This window comes from Echeneis naucrates, chromosome 2 (assembly GCF_900963305.1).
Source record: "Echeneis naucrates chromosome 2, fEcheNa1.1, whole genome shotgun sequence".
Taxonomy (NCBI): Eukaryota; Metazoa; Chordata; class Actinopteri; order Carangiformes; family Echeneidae; genus Echeneis; species Echeneis naucrates.
In genome coordinates, this window is record NC_042512.1 from 2,884,935 (window position 1) to 2,906,793 (window position 21,859).

The 21,859-nt window shown below is 42.3% G+C and overlaps 2 protein-coding genes and 3 non-coding genes across 5 annotated transcripts in view; 2 read left to right on the forward strand and 3 right to left on the reverse strand.

Annotated features, from left to right (window-relative positions):
- The window catches only part of LOC115053002 (NLR family CARD domain-containing protein 3-like), a 237,659-nt gene that overhangs the window by 129,757 nt on the left and 86,043 nt on the right, over positions 1-21,859 (forward strand). The gene's annotated exons all lie outside the window — the stretch shown is intronic.
- trnan-guu (transfer RNA asparagine (anticodon GUU)) lies at positions 292-365 on the reverse strand. The gene has a single exon. It is a non-coding gene; the product is annotated as a tRNA-Asn (tRNA).
- trnal-aag (transfer RNA leucine (anticodon AAG)) lies at positions 2,294-2,375 on the forward strand. The gene has a single exon. It is a non-coding gene; the product is annotated as a tRNA-Leu (tRNA).
- Positions 3,169-3,240, reverse strand: trnap-ugg (transfer RNA proline (anticodon UGG)). The gene has a single exon. It is a non-coding gene; the product is annotated as a tRNA-Pro (tRNA).
- LOC115053077 (NACHT, LRR and PYD domains-containing protein 1b allele 3-like) lies at positions 4,201-10,910 on the reverse strand. Its single transcript, XM_029517646.1, has 8 exons — positions 10,899-10,910; positions 9,251-9,291; positions 8,398-8,474; positions 7,624-7,838; positions 6,853-7,124; positions 6,484-6,600; positions 6,135-6,282; positions 4,201-6,045 (listed from the first exon to the last, which is right to left on the reverse strand). Exons 4-8 carry the CDS (start codon positions 7,814-7,816, stop codon positions 5,729-5,731), a joined length of 1,047 nt encoding a protein of 348 aa, XP_029373506.1. The 5' UTR covers positions 7,817-7,838; positions 8,398-8,474; positions 9,251-9,291; positions 10,899-10,910; the 3' UTR covers positions 4,201-5,728.

The following is a 21,859-nucleotide window of genomic DNA, read 5'->3' on the forward strand; positions in this document are numbered from 1 at the left end:
TGTTCAGAGATTTCAGCAGCTCACATCCAACACAGAGACTCTGAGCAGGCCCACCTGGTCTTAGACCCAGACCCAGACCTAAATCCAAACCCAGGAGACAGAGGTTGAGTGAGTCAGTGAGGAAGAAGCTGCTCGTTCTCCTTCAACAGTTTGATCTGAGGAAAAGTCACTTCCTCTTTTCAGGAATCAACTTCTACCATCTGTCCACTAGATGGAGATAACTGAGCATCAACTTAAAAATCCTCTGGTCTTCCATGTGTGAACTATAATACCAGTGAATTAAACAAAGATCGTCCCTGGGTGGGCTCGAACCACCATCCTTTCGGTTAACAGCCGAACGCGCTGACCGATTGCGCCACAGAGACATGATGATCAGTTCCTCTGGTCCCACAATAAGAAGGTCGGTTGAATCTCAAACTGTCAGCCGTTTTTCTGATTGATATGAGTTCCAGCCAATGATGTTAGTGATAAGAGACGGCTTGACATGACCGTTTTCAATCATTATTTACACACAGCACATTCAGGACATTAATGTGACAGTTTATTTTATGCTAAAGAAAATCCTTTGTTATTTGCCACAGTGGACTTGGCTCATTATATTGTTCTGACTAACTGGTATTGGAGTTGTGTAGAAAAAACAGAAAGATCTGACAACAGCTTTGAAAGCAGATACAGTCCATCCAGATAACCTTTGAATTAACCTTAAACAGGTTTCAAGGATATTTCGAGAATGTTCAAGATGGTCTGACGTTTATGATAATTCTACCAAGAACAGCAGGCTGCAACATGGACAGACCAAGGTGAGGTGAATGTGCACTCTGTGGTGGAGGCCATGAGAAAAAATGATCTCTCCACCACAGAGTGCACACTGTCAATGAAGCTCCAAAGACAAATGTGGTCCTGCCAGATACCTTTGAGTTCTGCAGACAGAAGCAACAACAAAACTGGAACTAATTTTCACTGCACTGACTGCGCCACAGATGTTGCCCCTTACTTCAGTGTTCCTGGTCTGTTTTAACTGCTCTTAAATGAAAACTAAAGTTTTTATTTTAAACTCTTCAGCTGTTAAAACTCTCAGAGTGGTTAACATGAGTAACTGCAGTGAAAATAAAACTGGGCACTGAAAATGTCTTGTGGATGGTATCTGGTTTGGTTTCACCTCCACAAAACTTCAGGCTGTTCCAATGAGAGACAAGAAGACTGTGCAGTTAAGTGACTCCTCCCACTTTTTTGTCATGACCTCCACAGTAGAGTGCACTCTGTTAATGAAGCTCAAAAGACAGTCATGGTCCTGTCAGATACCTTTGTATCTGCCAGTTTGTTTCTTGTCAATGAAAACCAACCCGCTAATTCAGGCATTTTTCATCTCCCTGTGAACAAAAGTTACAGTGACAGACGGTCGCTGGTTCAAATCTGGCTCGAAGGAGATCAGTCTTTTTCATCGGCCTCATCCAGCACAGTGATGAGTCTGCCTACAGACAGCAGGTGGACAGACTGGTCGTCTGGTGTGGTCAGAACCACCTGGAGCTAAATCTGAAGACAGTGGAGATGACAGAGGTTATTTTAATCAAATTATTCCCCAGCCGTGATTATAATGCATATACTGATCTTTATTTGCACGTGCACAGTGTGATTATATATATTTTTATCTTGGCAGCTGCTAGTTTGTTTACACGACTTTGGCAGCTGTGAAAGTATCTCCAGGAGTAAAATGATTAAATCACGACTTTGTTTTAATTGTCAATCTCTATATTATATCAGAGGCCCTTTATGGTGCATATACTTATCTTTATTTGCATTTCTATTTGTATACACACACGCACACAAACACACACACCACATTTTCCAGCCCTCATGGTTCTTGGGGAATCCATCCATGCTGTAACTCTTCTCGGACTGATTGGAGCATCCAAACGCTGCACAGCCAACCATGGTATGATACTGATCTACAAAATGTTAGTTTTCCCTGCATGGTGTGGCAGCTTTAGCAGCTTTAGCTAACCAGATAGCTTCTGAGCTCCTGCAACAGCTAAAACACAGTTCACTTGTTGCTGTATCTCCAACAAAGTAAAGTCTCTGACATGCTAAGCGAGCACTCTACCATTTGGGCTGATTCCCCTGTACTGGCATGCAAGCTAAGCTTTGTGAAAAGGCCCCTTTAACGACCTCTGAGTTCACGTTCATTCATGATGTCCTTAAAGGCAGATATTTAGGATAATTCTAGCAGGAATAGCAGGCTGCAACAGGAAAAGTTCCAGTCAGGGAAAATGGCTTCTATAACTTTTGTTCACAGGGTAGTGTGGCCGAGCGGTCCAAGGCGCTGGATTAAGGCTCCAGTCTCTCCGGAGGCGTGGGTTCGCATCCCACCACTGCCAGTTTGTTTCTTGTCAATAAAAACTAATCAGCTAATTCGGGCATTTTTCATCGACACACAATACTCACAGAGGACTTTATTGTGCTGCAGTGAGATGTATATAAAGCTCCAGTTCTACAGTCAGAAGATGTCCAGTCTGAAGGTGGATGAGTTCTGACTCATACCCAATCAAATATGTTGCTTTCTGGGTCTTAACATTAATTATAAGAACAAGTCTCACAGGTGTCGTTATTTCAGTGAAGATGTATGTATGGATGTATTCCCCCTGAATCCTGCGATTCACAGCTTCCACCAAATGGAGCCAAAAGAGACACAAAACTTATTGTGATGTGAGTCTGAAGAGCTGCTGCCTTTGATACATCACCTGATGATGTCACCTGATGATGTCACAGTACTCACAGAATGAAAGTCTTTCCTTTGAAGCTGCTTTGAAGATTTTCCAAAATCACATGTGATTCAGATGTAAATACAAAGTCTGCCACACTTCAGAACAGCTGAGAAGATTATTGATCATTCATTGGTTGATTATTAATGATCAGCTCAGAACCAAACAGTGTATCTGTTTCCATGAACTCCACCATAGAGTGCACACTATTAATGAAGCTCCAAAGGCAATCATGGTCCTGCCATCACTTCCTGTATTACAGCTTTTGCTTGCAGTCTCTGGACTGGAGAAACAGCAGTTTAGTGTTGGTTGCTGTGTTGAGCAGATGGTGATTGCTCTTTTTTAACAGAAGACAAACTTTGGTAAGAGTCATGATGGTCAGGCAATGACATTAGCAACATAACACTAAGAGCTCGTCCGGGATTTGAACCCGGGACCTCTCGCACCCAAAGCGAGAATCATACCCCTAGACCAACGAGCTTGTCTGGCTAACGTAACTGGCCAGTTATATTCAGTTAACGCCAAGTTCGGGGGTTCAAGCCCCATACTGGCCACATGCAACCTCTCAAAACTTGATTTCTTCCTCTCTGTCTGTATGAAACCCCATAGACTTCAATACAGACTTCATTTTCCAACCAGTGGAGCCGCCCCTGGTGGTTATTAGATAGACTGCTGGTGGAAGTCTCAGTAATTTTTAACCACCACATCCACTTTGAGAGAAGGTGGATGTGGTGGTTAAAAATTACACAAAACTCATTACACAACTCAATTACACAAAACTTCATGTGATGGTGGTATTGTAGTCAGCATAGCTGCCTTCCAAGCTGTTGACCTGGTTTTGATTCCCGGCAACTGCAGCGAATATTGAGAAATGCTTTTTTTCCTTGTGGCCGAGTGGTTAAGGCGATGGACTAGAAATCCATTGTGGTTTCCCCGCGCAGGTTGGAATCCTGCCAACAACGGTTAGTTGTTTTTATGGACCAAGTTTCCCAGTCAGAGAGCTACAGAGCATGTTGAAGAATCTCTGTAATCTGCATTAAAATATGACACAGCTGAGTGCTGTTGTTAGGACTCTAAGAGGAGGAGAGCACTCACTGGTGCTCAGTTATCATTATCAAGGCCGGTGATAGGGACACACCTTTAGTTCCACTTCCAGGTCATGGAAGCAATATCCATGACCTGGAACACATGGCACCAGGATCCACTGTGGGAAGAAGGCCAGCAGTGTTCTGCTGGGAGACCTTTGGGTCTAAAAAAAAAACAAAAAAACAAAAAAACCAAAAAAAACAATTTATCGCCCAACGTGGGGCTCAAACCCACAACCCTGTGATTAAGAGCTTCGTGCTCTATTGATTGAGCTGGACGGACTTACAGAAACACCAGGAATGCCCAGAAGTCACAAACAATTATGTTTATTTCCCTGAAGAGTTCAGTTTTCAAATGCAAGTTGCAAGACTGTGTCGCTGAGAAACTAAATTTCATACAAGACCTTGTCAAAAGAGGACTTTGAATTTTTTATGTGAGATGGATTTAACCTTGAGTCTGGAGCCAAAACCACTCAGTCATCCTGACACACAGTCTTGATTGATTGCGTGCCTCACTAGCCAATGGTCAAACATGATCAGCCAGTCCTGTAGCATTCACCAAAACAAAGGCATACCTGCCAACGTATTCAGTAAGATAGATTTATTTAGGCCCAGTCATGCTGTCTGCAACTTTTACACTTTGTACACCTTTGTCAACATGAAACAATTGCTAACTCAAAGTTCCAGGATATCTATCAACTGCAGACTGATATGAAGGAATCTCAAGTCTTGTGATATTTTCTTGGATGTATAATATGCCACATTTTATATCTGGCCTAAATCCCAGGAGTAGGATTAGAAAGCAGTTGTCTTTTTGGAGTGATGCAGTCCCCAGAGGAAGGAGTCAACCTTGGGTCTGGAGCCTTCTACCCCTCATCCATATGGAAAATTGAAAACACGAGTTCACCAGAGTCAGTGATGGCTGCAGTTCACAGCCAATTCCAAAATAGGTCGCAGCTTGTCAAGACTAGTAGTCGAGCCCACACCTCCACAATAGAAGTCCCTTCAAAACAGGAAGCAGCCTTCCTACAGCACAAACCTCAAAGTGTCACTGTGAGATTGTGTTGAATGTATTTAATTCTTCGATAATTCTTACCCATGCCTTGTGAAAGACTGCAGCCTAGAAACGACATACTGAGCCTGTGACTGGCTCTGTGGTTTCTGTGTACAGTCAGTGAAATTAAACATTGTAGTGTTAGCTCGGTCATTTCCTGCAGCTGGCTGATGAATCTCCAGATATTCCTTTTTTTGGTGTGGAATGTAAAAAGTCAATGAACCTCCTCCACTGTGAATTCTTCTTCTTCGTCTGTATGGCTGGATGCAGCTCAGAGCCCACCTGCTGTTTCAGGCCTCACTTCTTCCACTTGCGTCTCATTCTCATCCACATCCTGGTTCTTAGCCTCTGTCTCTTCAGCGTCCTGGTTCAGCCTCAGGATCAGATGGTGAATACCATTGTTCTCCTCGCTGATCAGCCACTATTACTCCACTCTAGAACAAACGACTCCTGCTTCTGCTCAATAACAACAGTGAACTTGAGCGGAAAATGTCCATAATTAAAAAAAGACCCTGCACAGCTTCCAAAATCCAGGATTGAACTAGGGGCCTCTAGATCTTCAGTGTAAGTGAGCTACTTCAGCTGTTAAAATACCACCAATCAGTAGAAAGGAACCAAGTGTCTGAGTCCACCAATCAGAAGAAAGGAACCAACTGTCTGAGCCCACCAATCAAAAGAAAGGAACAAACTGTCTGCCTGTTTCATTGGTTGATGAGCAGCAGCTGTGTGGAACTGTGACTGCAGACAAAGAGCCTCTGGAGCACACCTGATTTTAGAAGGATCTGAAAGAGTTCTGAGGTCTTAGTGAACAGAGTGCATTTTTGTGGTCTTCATCTTAATGAGAGCTCTCTGGAAAGCCATTCATCCAGCTGACAGAGGGCAGCAATCAGAAATGAGCTGGCTTCTCTTCCCTTTCTTCTCACTGAGTCGATCACGTCTTTGGCTTTTTCTGCTCTGGATTTTGTTCTGGCTGACTCCATTTCTTCATCACTGATAACACCACGCTGAAGTAGTTTATCCAGAAGCTGGTTGAGAACAGTGTCAGACACTCTCTGAATGAATTCTGCCCGAACAGCACACAGCCTCTCTTCTGCTTGGAGGTTGTCGTCAGCTGGGAGGCTGCTTTGACCAGTTTCCCTTTTTGGACCTAACAGGTAACCAGATGAAAGACTGTTTAACAGCAACAGCAATATTTGGGTCACTTCTTCATATATTTTATATAGAGGAAGATGAAACCTTTACTTGGCAGAGGAATGCTGCGTTTCCACACTTCTGTTCCTTCTTCCTGTTTGACCATCAAAGTCAGTGTCTCTGTGTTTGGAGTCAGGAAGACCTCAAATGTTGGAAAGAAATTTGGCCCATAATTTAAGTAAAACTCAGCAGACTGTGAAAGAAGAGACAAAACAGAGGAACAAAATGTTTATCTACTAAATCCACTAGTTGTTCTACAGGAGTGATTCCATAGCAAGTGACTAGATGAAGCTAACTAGTTAGCATGCTTACATCAACACAACACATAGTTAATAAAAATGAGAGCAAAACATGAATTATTATTTATTATTAAGCATATGGAGGTTTGACTCACCTCAGGCTGTATTTTAAAGTCCTCCAGATCAGAGAGGACACTGTACCTTTGGTCAACTATCAGTTTACAATCAGAAGAGATCTTGATGTAAACAGCATCATCTTGTTGCGCAGCAACCTTCAGCAACAGGACATTGTAATGTTAGTACCGAAAGACTAAAGTTCATTTTGAAAAACACACACAAAGATCCTGATCTAAAGCTACATTCTGTACAGTTTGATCAAATTTGACTCATTAAGCTGCTGTTTACGACAGCTGCAGAACTAGCAGGCAGAAGTTAACAGAAGACATTTAAAGGTTCACAGTTCAGATGTTGAGCATTAGAATGTTTGAAGTTTGATTATTAAAGTGAATGACACAAAGCTTTACCTCAGACAAAGGGAGGTTGCTTGGCAGGAGAAACACATCCAGTATTTGAATGCCTCTGGCCGGAGGTCGGAGGAACAGCAGAAGTTGGCCACAAATAGGTTTCTTGTTGTTGAATAACCTCTGTAGCATCTCTCCCAACCAGACGAGGCCAAAGGCAGAGAGATGAGAGACTTTGACAATCACATGACTGTGTGTGATCTCCAGAGGTTTGAGGAAGCTCATTCCATCATCAGTGATGTGGACGACAGACAGCAGACCTTCAGAGGGCAGAGCTGGAAAACAGAGACACAGTCTGTAAAATTATAGTGATGGTCTTATTCTATATCCAGGACAGGAATGTCAGGAAATTCAGTCAGCTGTCAGTGTTTGTCTCTGTGATGTTCAGACTTTGTTTGTTACCCAACGTCCAAACTAGTCTTCTTGATGAACCATCTGATTGATATCACAAATCGGAAAACATCAGCTTGCTATAGAAATATCTCCTCCTTTGATCTACATGTTAGAAAACTGTTTATTTTCCAGCATCTTATTAAAAAAAAAAAACAAAAAAAAAAACATTCATTGCTTTATCATTTATTAAATTCTTCTGATTGCCTTAATAAGGTCTGTTACTGTCAGTGGACTGTGACTGTAACATTGTGAGGCTGAGATTAAAGTCCAAAATAAAACTAACTAATAAAACAAAGTCTGAATGGGAAGTCTGTCATCACAGCAGGGCTGTTAGAACAGATAACAGGACTGTTATCTAAAAAGCACTAATCTTTATCTCACCATCTTCTGTCTCACAGTGTGGGAGGTGGAGCTCACAGACAGCGTCCTCAGGACAGTGGATATTGAACAGCGGCCCAGCAGCCGTCTTGCCAGCTGATTGGAGGAGGCTTTCATCCCACTGGACAGTGTTGTAGAGGAGCTCCGCCTCCTGATCAACAACAAACACCAATCCAGTTAAAGAACACTGGAACATACCTGGACCAGGACACCTGAACCTGCAGGACACAGAAGGTAGAATGAGCCGACACACAAACACCATATCACTGTCTAAGAGGAGCACACTGAGCATGAAGGGGAAGAGGAGGAACCATCCATGAGACCACCAACACTGCAGAGATGGCATCAGCTGAATTACCTGTATGACACTTTGGTAGATTCAGTTTTCAGTTCAGGTGTGAAGATCTGTGGAGACTGTGGTCCAGAAAGAAACATCATCAGTTTGACTGGAAATAAGCAACACACAGGTCAATCTGAACTGAAGCATTCACACTATGGGCATGCTAAAAGAACTCAAGGGAACAAACTGGACTTAAACTGTACGTGTCTCTGTCTTCCCTCTTATTGTGATCTAACTCAGAAACTCTTTGTCCATCACCAAACATAAAAAATTTAAACAACAGTTTCAGTTTCTGTCCTTTCCTCTTTCTCTGCTCAAAGAGATTAAATCATTGCCAGCTACAGGAGATTTTGGTTTAGTATTTGTTCTCCCCTTCCTGCCATGTGCCGAGCCTCTAAATCAGTCTGGAGCATCAGGACAGATATTTGACCTCTCACCTTGTCCGGCTTTTTGTCCTCTGACACAATCATCTTTGTCTCTGCTGTGTTTGGACTCTGTTTGACATCAGAATCACCTGATGGGAGGAGAAGACACAGCAGATGGCAGAAATCAGTGTTCACATCCTCTGACTCAGATCTGATGATGGAGGAAACTGTAGAGTCCTGCAGCAGCAGCAGCTCAAAACCTCCTGTCATCATGTTTCTCTCAGATGATCCTGGTTTTCTATTGGCTGTGTACCAATCTGAGTGGGCAGGTCCAAAAATCTGCTGACTGGACTCAGTCTGTAGCTGTCTTTATTCAGTTTAAGTTACCAGCTGCAGCCACATGTTGTATTTATAGACTGACTGATAAACAGCTGCTGTGCTGTAGAAAGTGAAATTACAATCAATCTGGGATTAGCTCTGTGTGGTTTAACAGATAAGATAACTCCATAGAACTAAAAGATCCAGAAATATCCTACGTACAATAATCACCATGTTTACTGAAAGGATCCATGTTCATCTGTTATATATTACATGAAATTAAAAACCTCCACACATTACAATAAATCTGAAATAATATGGTTCTGTAACTTTTACCTGAAATTAGCCTGAAACTTTAATGTATAAAATGATTAAGCAACATGTAGTATAATATTATTAAAATATTGAAAGAAGTACAAACAAGCTCACAGTATTTAACTTAAATATGATCATGTGATCAGGCCCAGGTGGCCATGTGGCCCAAACATGTTCAAACTTTAAGGATCCAGGTTCCCCAAAAGTCTGTTGTTGAAACGTAATGAATAAAGATGTTGATGAACAGAGCACACTCAGTTTGGTGAACAGGACTCAGAGGTTCTATACTCACAGGTTTTCTCTGTAGAAGCTTTAATCACTCTTCCTTTGAACCTGCAGAGACAAAAACAACCACAACAGTGAGACAGTGAGTGGAACATACTGAGGTTCTGTCAGAGTTAGTTTATTAAAAACACACGGTGATGATCCAACATCAGTCTCAGCAGATAAATATCAACTAATCCTATATAAATTAATCTGATTAGTCTGAATATTATTAACATCCTGGCTTCCACATATGAGGCCCTTTATACTTCCACTTAGTGCTGGCAGAAGAGTATAATACATTTTATAATGTTTGATTCATACGAACAACACACCCGAAAGAGAAATTAAAAATGCATTCCATGCAAGAGTTATTGTCTTAGGAGGTTAAGTAATGTTGTCTTTTTTCTTAGAATAGATAGGTGTCCTGTGGTTTACTTTAATATTACTAATTATTATTAACATTCTGGTAACCAATATTTGAGAACCAATCCATGCTGAGCAGGAATCATCATGGAAAGCAGCTCTGCAGCAGGCTGGGTTTAATGGTTCTGTAGTGTCGGGGTTATCATGCTTGCCTCACACGGTAAACCTCCTTTGGTTCGAAATGGGGCAGGAACACCTTTGTTTGGCAGCAGTGGCTCAGTGTGTTGGGGCTTGTTTCATTCCCCAGCCTGGACAACAAAATGTGGAGTGTGGAATGGTGGTCCGGGGGTGGACTCTTTTTCAATTTTCAAGACCGGGCTTAAAACTTTCCTGTATGACAGAGCTTATAGTTAAAAACAAAGTCCATCTACTGTTTAGCTATGCTGCTATAGGCCTCGACTACTGGGGGAAGGACTGAGCAACTTTCTCTCTCTCTGTCTCTCTTTCCCCCTCTCCATACCCTTCGCATGTGCCGACATACTATTAACCATGTCTCTCCGAAATCCCTGTTTCTCCCAGTTCCCAGCATGTGTAACTATTTACTAACCATGCTTTCCCGAAATCTCTGTCTCTCCCAGTTCCTGTCCTCTCTCACCCTGTCCTCATCCTGCAGGTGGTGAATCATCGCTACCTCACGTTCCTGCAACGCCTGCTGCTCCCATATTTCTATGAACTTCATACAGCATCATATGTTCCTGCCTACACCTTTGTTGAATATCCTCTCTCTCTCCCTGAAGCCACAGTGGAGATAAAGAGCTGAGTCATGAAGGTTCATCACTTTACTGATGATTTACTGAAGGTCCATTTAAACTGAGAGACTCTGACAGAGACAGGCAGGCAGACAGACAGACAGACAGACAGACAGACAGACGGGATTCTGGTCTGCAGAAAGACCACATGGTGACAGTGTGATGAAAGAAGATCAGTGATGTGCAGCTTTCAGTCAGACTGATCTCAGAGCTGTGACAGATGAACCTGATCAGAGAACAAACAGTCTCAGCTCAGATCTGACAGTTTGATGGACGAGGACCAGAATCTGAACATCTCTGAGTTCTTCAGCTGGAATCTGCTTCATTTGATGGTCACATGATCACAACAGTCCTCTGACTGATCTGATTGGCTGACTGTTTTCTCTCTGTCTTTCTGTCTAATTCTGAAATCTGTTTCTGTTCTCCTCTCACAGCTTCACTGAGGGTTAGAGTGAAACAATATTACTGAAAGGAACATGAACTGAGTCCAACTGTACTGACCTCAGAGTCTCCAGTCTGAAGTCTGGACTCTTCACAAGATCAGAAAGATCCTTCAGGTCTGAATCTTTCAGGTAGTTCAGACTCAGGTCCAGTTCTCTGAGATGGGAGGAGTTGGACTTCAGAGCTGAGACCAGAGAGGAACAGCTGATCTTTGACAACCTGCAGCTCTCCAACCTGAGTAAAGAATAAAAGATGTGACTTTAGGAGACGAAGTACCTGCTTCAAAGCGTTCAATGTTTCATCTCTTGTTCAAAGGTGAAGACTTAGAAAGTAGATTTTCAGCAAATGATCGAAACAGCTGAACCAACATGAAGCAGCTTCACAACAGTCAAATACACTCAAATACAGGCAGGGACATACAGCTCTAATTAATAATAATGACAACATGCTGCTGTCCATCAAGACGCAGTGACTTCACCTCTTAAACTCTACCAGCTCCACATGTGGCTCCATCTGTACAAAATAATGTTGATTTGAGATTCTTCTAAATATCCTCAAGTTTTCAGAGACAACAAACATGCCAGACTTGACTCTGGAGAAAAGTCAACACATGAACATTTTCACTTCATTCAGCAGTGACCACGTTTAACAGTTTGGTCTGAATGTCAGTCAGTCTGCTTGAGTCACATGACTTTATATTTGTTTTGGAATAAGAAAACACTGAATATATATTTATTCATGTCAGTGTGGGACAATGTTTCCTGTCGAAAACACTGAAGGATTTTTCTTATTTTTCCCAAGTTTTAAATCTGTAGTTCAACATTTCTCTGCCACAGTTACTGGACTAAATCAGAGAAGAAGAAAACAGACGTCAGCATGAAGATCCTCAGTGAGGATCAGTATAATATCAGCCTGATGTCTGCAGGTCAGAGTCACCACAACTGTAACATCATATTAATCTGAGAGCAGAAATAAAACATGAGTCTGACCTCAGAGTCTCCAGTCTGCAGTGAGGACCCTTCAGAAAACCACAAAGATCCTTCAGTCCTGAATCCTGCAGGTTGTTGTGACTCAGGTCCAGTTCTCTGAGATGGGAGGGGTTGGAGTTCAGAGCTGAGCCCAGAGAAGAACAGCTGATCTCTGACAACCTGCATTTCTCCAACCTGAATAAAGAATAAAAATGTGACTTTAGAAGACAAAGTTCTTGAACCTGAAGAGGATTTTCTCTCAAAAATATAAACCTGTCTGCAGGTCAGAGTCACCACAACTGTAACATCATATTAATCTGAGAGCAGAAATAAAACATGAGTCTGACCTCAGTGTCTCCAGTCTACAGTGAGGACTCTTCAGAAAACCCCACAGATCCTTCAGGTCTGAATCCTGCAGGTCGTTGTGACTCAGGTCCAGTTCTCTGAGATGGGAGGGGTTGGACTTCAGAGCTGAGACCAGAGAAGAACAGCTGATCTTTGACAAACTGCAGTTCTCCAACCTGAGTAAATAATAAAAGATGTGACTTTAGGAGACAAAGTTCCTGCTTAAAAGTGTTCAGTGTTTCATCATCTGTTCAGAGCTGAAGGTTTAGAAAGTAGAAGTTCAGAAAACAAACAGATCTCATTAATATTAATGAATACATGCTGCTGCTTCCATAAAGACGTAGTGACTCCACCTCTTAAACTCTACCAGCTCCAACTGTGGCTCCATCTGTACAAACTCATGTTTATTAGAGATTCTACTCAACATCCTGAAGTTTTCAAAGACAACAAAAACACTGAGTTTGGTCTGAATCTCTCAGTCAGTCTGCTTTAGTCACATGACTTGATTGTCGTGTTGGAACAAGAAAACACTAAATATATATTTGTTCATGTCAGTGTGGAAAGATGTTTCCTGTCATTGAAAAACAGAAGGATTTTTCATCTTTTCCTCAAGTTATATATCTGTAGTTCAACATTTCTCTGCCACACTGACTGGACTAAACCAGAGAAGAAGAAAACAGACGTCAGCATGAAGATCCTCAGTGAGGATCAGTATAATATCAGCCTGATGTCTGCAGGTCAGAGTCACCACAACTGTAACATCATATTAATCTGAGAGCAGAAATAAAACATGAGTCTGACCTCAGAGTCTCCAGTCTGCAGTGAGGACTCTCCAGAAAACTACACAGATCCTTCAGTCCTGAATCGTCCAGGTACCAGTTCTGACTCAGGTCCAGTTCTCTGAGATGGGAGGGGTTGGACTTCAGAGCTGAGACCAGAGAAGAACAGCTGATCTCTGACAAACTGCAGTTCTCCAAACTGAATGAAGAATAAAAGATGTGACTTTATGGAGACAAAGTTCCTGCTTGAAAGTTTTCAATGTTTCATCATCTGTTCAGAGCTGAAGGTTTAGAAAGTAGAAGTTTAGAAAATGAAAGTCAAACAGCTGAACCAAGAGGAAGCAGCTTCACAACAGTCAAATAAAAAATGTGACAAGATTTAATGAGAAAATTAAACAACATTGTAAAGAACCTGAACTGACTCAAACTGTGAATATTGTGAATGTGAACTGTGTGAAATTCAAATGCCATGTTCAAATGAGTGAAATTCAGTTTTCAAAAGTTATTTTCAACCATTTAACAGTTTAAATGTCTAAAACCTGAAGAGGATTTTCCCTCATAAATATAAACCTGTCTGCAGGTCAGAGTCACCACAACTGTAACATCATATTAATCTGAGAGCAGAAATAAAACATGAGTCTGACCTCAGAGTCTCCAGTCTGCAGTGAGGACTCTTCAGAAAACCACACAGATCCTTCAGTCCTGAATCCTGCAGGTACCAGTTCTGACTCAGGTCCAGTTCTCTGAGATGGGAGGGGTTGAACTTCAGAGCTGAGACCAGAGAAGAACAGCTGATCTCTGACAAACTGCAGTTCATCAACCTGAGTAAAGAATAAAAGATGTGACTTTAGGAGACAAAGTTCCTGCTTGAAAGTTTTCAATGTTTCATCATCTGTTCAGAGCTGAAGGTTTAGAAAGTAGAAGTTTAGAAAATGAAAGTCAAACAGCTGAACCAACAGGAAGCAGCTTCACAACAGTCAAATACAAACAGTGACAAACAGCTCTCATTAATATTAATTACAACATGCTGCTGCTTCCATAAAGACGTAGTGACTCCACCTCTTAAACTCTACCAGCTCCAACTGTGGCTCCATCTGTACAAACTCATGTTTATTAGAGATTCTACTCAACATCCTCAAGTTTTCAAAGACAACAAAAACACTGAGTTTGGTCTGAATCTCTCAGTCAGTCTGCTTTAGTCACATGACTTGATTGTCGTGTTGGAACAAGAAAACACTAAATATATATTTGTTCATGTCAGTGTGGAAAGATGTTTCCTGTCATTGAAAAACAGAAGGATTTTTCATCTTTTCCTCAAGTTATATATCTGTAGTTCAACATTTCTGTGCCACACTGACTGGACTAAACCAGAGAAGAAGAAAACAGACGTCAGCATGAAGATCCTCAGTGAGGATCAGTATAATATCAGCCTGATGTCTGCAGGTCAGAGTCACCACAACTGTAACATCATATTAATCTGAGAGCAGAAATAAAACATGAGTCTGACCTCAGAGTCTCCAGTCTGCAGTGAGGACTCTCCAGAAAACTACACAGATCCTTCAGTCCTGAATCGTCCAGGTACCAGTTCTGACTCAGGTCCAGTTCTCTGAGATGGGAGGGGTTGGACTTCAGAGCTGAGACCAGAGAAGAACAGCTGATCTCTGACAAACTGCAGTTCTCCAAACTGAATGAAGAATAAAAGATGTGACTTTATGGAGACAAAGTTCCTGCTTGAAAGTTTTCAATGTTTCATCATCTGTTCAGAGCTGAAGGTTTAGAAAGTAGAAGTTTAGAAAATGAAAGTCAAACAGCTGAACCAAGAGGAAGCAGCTTCACAACAGTCAAATAAAAAATGTGACAAGATTTAATGAGAAAATTAAACAACATTGTAAAGAACCTGAACTGACTCAAACTGTGAATATTGTGAATGTGAACTGTGTGAAATTCAAATGCCATGTTCAAATGAGTGAAATTCAGTTTTCAAAAGTTATTTTCAACCATTTAACAGTTTAAAAGTCTAAAACCTGAAGAGGATTTTCCCTCATAAATATAAACCTGTCTGCAGGTCAGAGTCACCACAACTGTAACATCATATTAATCTGAGAGCAGAAATAAAACATGAGTCTGACCTCAGAGTCTCCAGTCTGCAGTGAGGACTCTTCAGAAAACCACACAGATCCTTCAGTCCTGAATCCTGCAGGTACCAGTTCTGACTCAGGTCCAGTTCTCTGAGATGGGAGGGGTTGGACTTCAGAGCTGAGACCAGAGAAGAACAGCTGATCTCTGACAAACTGCAGTTCATCAACCTGAGTAAAGAATAAAAGATGTGACTTTAGGAGACAAAGTTCCTGCTTGAAAGTTTTCAATGTTTCATCATCTGTTCAGAGCTGAAGGTTTAGAAAGTAGAAGTTTAGAAAATGAAAGTCAAACAGCTGAACCAACAGGAAGCAGCTTCACAACAGTCAAATACAAACAGTGACAAACAGCTCTCATTAATATTAATTACAACATGCTGCTGCTTCCATAAAGACGTAGTGACTCCACCTCTTAAACTCTACCAGCTCCAACTGTGGCTCCATCTGTACAAACTCATGTTTATTAGAGATTCTACTCAACATCCTCAAGTTTTCAAAGACAACAAAAACACTGAGTTTGGTCTGAATCTCTCAGTCAGTCTGCTTTAGTCACATGACTTGATTGTCATGTTGGAACAAGAAAACACTGAATATATATTTGTTCATGTCAGTGTGGAAAGATGTTTCCCGTCATTGAAAAACTGAAGGATTTTTCTTCATTTCCTCAAGTTTTATATCTTTAGTTCAACATTTCTGTGCCACACTGACTGGACTAAACCAGAGAAGAAGAAAACAGACGTCAGCATGAAGATCCTCAGTGAGGATCAGTATAATATCAGCCTGATGTCTGCAGGTCAGAGTCACCACAACTGTAACATCATATTAATCTGAGAGCAGAAATAAAACATGAGTCTGACCTCAGAGTCTCCAGTCTACAGTGAGGACTCTTCAGAAAACCACACAGATCCTTCAGTCCTGAATCCTGCAGCTTGTTCTGACTCAGGTCCAGTTCTCTGAGATGGGAGGGGTTGGACTTCAGAGCTGAGACCAGAGAAGAACAGCTGATCTCTGACAAATTGCAGTTCTTCAACCTGAGTAAAGAATAAAAGATGTGACTTTAGGAGACAAAGTTCCTGCTTGAAAGTGTTCAATGTTTCATCATCTGTTCAGAGCTGAAGGTTTAGAAAGTAGAAGTTTAGAAAATTAAAGTCAGACAGCTGAACCAACAGGAAGCAGCGTCACAACAGCCAAATACAAACAGTGACAAGATTTAATGAGAAAATGAAACAACACTGTAAAGAACCTGAACTGACTCAAACTGTCAACATTGTGATTTTAAAACATCAGAAATAACCAAACAGCAGAGTCAGCCAAACTTTATTTCTATCTCTGATTCTGCCACATATGATCTCTTGTATAACGCAGAGATGGTCTTCTGGTCAGGGATGGAATTTGGGGTGGGGGCATTTCCCTTGCACTTTTTTGTATGGAGTCAGAACAATCTCATAATGAACTAGAAAATTCCAGGGAAATTTTGAAGTGCCACGGGACCCGGGGCCCGTCGTCCGTCGCCCGTCGTTCCTTACCCGTCGCCCGTCGTTCGTTGCCTGTCGCCCATCGCCCCCCGCCTGGACGAGCAATCCACGTACCGTCATGCTGTTGAAAGCCATCCTGGTGAAATTTCCGTTCGGAGAACCGATTGAGCTTGATTCAGTGAGTGCGTGTCTATATCTGCCTCTATTTCCGTCTGTGTATATGTGTAAGTGCATCTGTATATCTGTGTCTGTGTATGTCTGTGTATATGTTTGAGTGCGTGTCTATATCTGTCTCAGTGTATGTCTGTGTAAATGTGTGAGTGCATCTGTCTATCTGACTGTGTGTGTCTGTGTATATGTGGGAGTACGTCTGTATATCTGTCTGTATCTGGCATCTCTATATCTCTGTGTGTGTCTTTGAGAAGAAATCATTCAAAGTGATGGCCATAGGCCACAGACAGAGTGAGATGAGACCAGCATGACAATTGATCTGTGATTGTGTAGTAAGCGTAGGAGCTATGATAAAGTCTGTGTAAATGTATGAGTGCAGCTGCATATCTGTCTCTCTGTATGTCTGTGTAAATGTGTGAGTGCATCTGTCTATCTGACTGTATGTATGTCTGTGTATATGTGTGAGTGCGTGTCTATATCTGCCTATATTTGCGTCTGTGTATATGTGTGATTGCGTCTTAGAATATAAGTGAGTGCGTCTGGATATCTGTCTCTGTGTGCGTCTGTATATCTGTCTCTGTGTGCGTCTGTATATCTGTCTGTGTGTACATCTCTATATCTCTGTGTGTGTCTTTGAGAAGAAATCATTCAAAGTGATGGCCATAGGCCACAGACAGAGTGAGATGAGACCAGCATGACAATTGATCTGTGATTGCGTAGTAAGCGTAGGAGCTATCATAAAGCCTTTTGTCACAAACAGAGTTCAAAGTCTTCTGACCCGTTTAAACTTTGAACAGCGTTTCTGTGACAAAGTGTGACGAAGCAGTGAGGCTCCAAAGTGGGGTGGGTTTGATCGACAGACCTGAGCTGAGAGAGATGCGGTCGTCACGGTGTTTGCAACCCGCGTACCGTCATTCTGTCGAAAGCCTTCCTGCTGAAATTTCCGTTCGGAGAACCGATTGAGCTCAATTCAATGAGCGTGTCTGTATATCTGTCTCTGTGTATGTCTGTGTAAATGCGTAAGTGCATCTGTCTATCTGACTGTGTGTATGTCTGTGTATATGTGTGAGTGCGTCTGGATATCTGTCTCTGTGTGCGTCTGTATATCTGTCTGTGTGTGCATCTGGATATCTATCTGTGTCTGCATCTTTATATCTCTGTGTGTGTCTTTGAGAAGAAATCATTCAAAGTGATGGCCATAGGCCACAAACAGTGAGATGAGACCAGCATGACAATTGATCTGTGATTGTGTAGTAAACGTAGGAGCTATCATAAAGCCTTTTGTTACAAACAGAGTTCAAAGTCTTCTGACCCGTTTAAACTTTGAACGGCGTTTCTGTGACAAAGTATGACGAAGCAGTGAGGCTCCAAAATGGGGTGGGTTTGATCCACAGACCTGATCTGTATATCTGTCTCTGTGGATGTCTGTGTAAATGTGTGAGTGCATCTGTATATCTGTCTCTTTGTATGTCTGTGTAAATGTGTGAGTGCGTCTGTATATCTGTCTCTGTGTATGTCTGTGTACATGTTTGAGTGCGTCTGGGTATCTATGTGTGTCTACATCTCTATATCTCTGTGTGTGTCTTTGAGAAGACATCATTCAAAGTGATGGCCATAGGCCACAGACAGAGTGAGATGAGACCAGCGTGACAATTGATCTATGATTGTGTAGGAAGCGTAGGAGCTATCATAAAGCCTTTCGTCACAAACAGAGGTCAAAGTCTCGTGACCTTTTTAAACTTTGAACGGAGTTTCTGTGACAAAGCATGACGAAGCAGTGAGGCTCCAAAGTGGGGTGGGTTTGATCCACAGACCTGAGCTGAGAGAGATGCGGTCGTCACGGTGATTTGAGAATTCGTTCGGGTCAGAGCTCAGACTCTCCCGAAAACGCTCCGAAAAGTGGATTTTGACCACGTCCCGAACTACTTCGAATTGCGAGCAAACCGTAGCTCCGGTCCGAAAAACGAAAACACCGTGAAAGACAGAAGAGTCTGGAGATTCCGAAAGTCTTTATTTGATTTGAAAAGTCCTTAAAATGAGCGTGTAGGGACAGTGCAAAGACAGAGTGAAATTGTTTTTCGGAAAACCATGATTTGCATTGCAGTCAATTGGGCCAAAACCAGGTGTTGCTGACGCTCTGAGCCCTCCAGTTTAAATTTGGTGAGGAGTAGAGTTGTAGAAATTTGATTTTCTGAATCCCAAGACCTGTGTCTACGTTTTGCCAAAAAATCTTTTGTCTCCCTTTCACGGTTTGGCCGTGAGCTCGAGTTAAGCATGAAAATGTCGGTTACTTTTTCACAGTGCTCTCACTCTACTTAACGAGCGGCTCCACTCTAACTTTGAGGAAAAAGTGATTCGGACTGCTCCTTTGAGAGCTCGTAGTTTGAAAAGTGGACTGTTTAGGAGAAAAATGTTTGATTTTGTGGAAAGAGCACAAGATTTCCTCCGTTTTAAAGTTTGAATGATATTTTTAGGTGCACGTATGACTGAGCTACGCGGATGAGAAAATAGTTGAATTTTTGAGGCGATTTTTCGTCGTCTCCCATGCATTCTCTATGGAAAATTTCGGCTGGTTTTTTGGGAATAACTTTGGGAAAAATCGGAATATCGACTACCCAGAACTTAGCACACTTGTCCCAATCGAGCCGCACGTTTTGGTATATATATTGTTGGGCTACGTCAAGCGGTACGACCCGCATTAGATGCCGAAAATGTGACGGAATAATAATAAGAAGACTAGAAAATTCCAGGGAAATTTTGAAGTGCCACGGGACCCGGGGCCCGTCGTCCGTCGCCCGTCGTTTGTTGCCCGTCGCCCGTCGCCCCTCGACTGGACGAGCAACCCGCGTACCGTCATGCTGTTGAAAGCCATCCTGGTGAAATTTCCGTTCGGAGAACCGATTGAGCTTGATTCAGTGAGTGCGTGTCTATATCTGCCTCTATTTCCGTCTGTGTATATGTGTGAGTGCATCTGTCTATCTGACTGTGTGTGTCTGTGTATATGTAGGAGTACGTCTGTATATCTGTCTCTGTGTGCGTCTGTATATCTGTCTGTATCTGGCATCTCTATATCTCTGTGTGTGTCTTTGAGAAGACATCATTCAAAGTGATGGCCATAGGCCAAAGACAGAGTGAGATGAGACCAGCATGACAATTGATCTGTGATTGTGGAGGAAGCGTAGGAGCTATCATAAAGCCTGTTGTCACAAACAGAGGTCAAAGTCTCGTGACCTTTTTAAACTTTGAATGGAGTTTCTGTGAGAAAGCATGACGAAGCAGTGAGGCTCCAAAGTGAAGTTGGTTTGATCCACAGATCTGATCTGTATATCTGTCTCTTTGTATGTCTGTGTAAATGTGTGAGTGCATATGTCTATCTGACTGTATGTATGTCTGTGTATATGTGTGAGTGCGTCTGGATATTTGTCTCTGTGTGTGTCTGTGTACATGTGCAAGTGCGTCTGGATATCTGTCTCTGTGTGCGTCTGTATATCTGTCTGTGTCTGCATCTCTATATCTCTGTGTCTGTCTCTGAGAAGAAATCATTCAAAGTGATGGCCATAGCCCACAGACAGAGTGAGATGAGACCAGTATGACAATTGATCTGTGATTGTGGAGGAAGCGTAGGAGCTATCATAAAGCCTGTCGTCACAAACAGAGGTCAAAGTCTCGTGACCTTTTTAAACTTTGAACGGAGTTTCTGTGACAAAGCATGACGAAGCAGTGAGGCTCCAAAGTGGGGTGGGTTTGATCCACAGACCTGATCTGTATATCTGTCTCTTTGTATGTCTGTGTAAATGTGTGAGTGCTACTGTATATCTGTCTCTGTGTATGTCTGTGTACATGTGTGAGTGCGTCTGGATATCTATCTGTGTCTACATCTCTATATCTCTGTGTGTGTCTTTGAGAAGACATCATTCAAAGTGATGGCCATAGGCCACAGACAGAGTGAGATGAGACCAGCCTGACAATTGATCTGTGATTGCGTAGTAAGCGTAGGAGCTATCATAAAGCCTTTCTCACAAACAGAGGTCAAAGTCTTCTGACCCGTTTAAACTTTGAACGGCGTTTCTGTGACAAAGCGTGACGAAGCAGTGAGGCTCCAAAGTGAAGTGGGTTTGATCCACAGACCTGAGCTGAGAGAGATGCGGTCGTCACGGTGATTTGAGAATTCGTTCGGGTCAGAGCTCAGACTCTCCCGAAAACGCTCCGAAAAGTGGCTTTTGACCACGTCCCGAACTACTTCGAATTGCGAGCAAACCGTAACTCCGGTCCGAAAAACGAAAACACCGTGAAAGACAGAAGAGTCTGGAGATTCCGAAAGTCTTTATTTGATTTGAAAAGTCCTTAAAATGAGCGTGTAGGGACAGTGCGAAGTCAGAGTGAAATTGTTTTTAGTGAAACCTTGATTTGCATTGCTGTCAATTGGGCAAAAAACAGGTGTTTCAGACGCTCTGAGCCCTCCAGTTTAAATTTGGTGAGGAGTAGAGCTCTCAAACTTAGATTTTCTGAATCCCAAGACCCGTGTCTACGTTTTCACAAAAAATCTTTTGTCTCCCTTTCACGGTTTGGCCGTGAGCTCGAGTTAAACATGAAAATGTCGGTTACTTTTTCACAGTGCTCTCACTCTACTTAACGAGCGGTTACACTCTAACTTTGATGAAAAAGTGATTCGGACTGCTCCTTTGAGAGCTCGTAGTTTGAAAAGTGGAGTATTTAGGAGAAAAAGGTTTGATTTTGTGGAAAGAGCACAAGATTTCCTCCGTTTTAAAGTTTGAATGATATTTTTAGGTGCACGTATGACTGAGCTATGCGGATGAGAAAATAGGTGAATTTTTGAGGCGATTTTTCGTCGTCTCCCATGCATTCTCTATGGAAAATTTCGGCTGGTTTTTTGGGAATAACTTTGGGAAAAATCGGAATATCGACTACCCAGAACTTAGCACGCTATTCCCAATCGAGCCTCACCGTTTGATATATATATTGTTGGGCTTCGTTCAGTGGTACGACCCGCATTAACGGACGAAAAAGTGACGGAATAATAATAAGAACTAGAAAATTCCAGGGAAATTTTGAAGTGCCACGGGACCCGGGGCCCGTCCGTCACCCGTCATCCGTAGCCCGTCGTTCGTTGCCCTCCTGTCCCCCTGG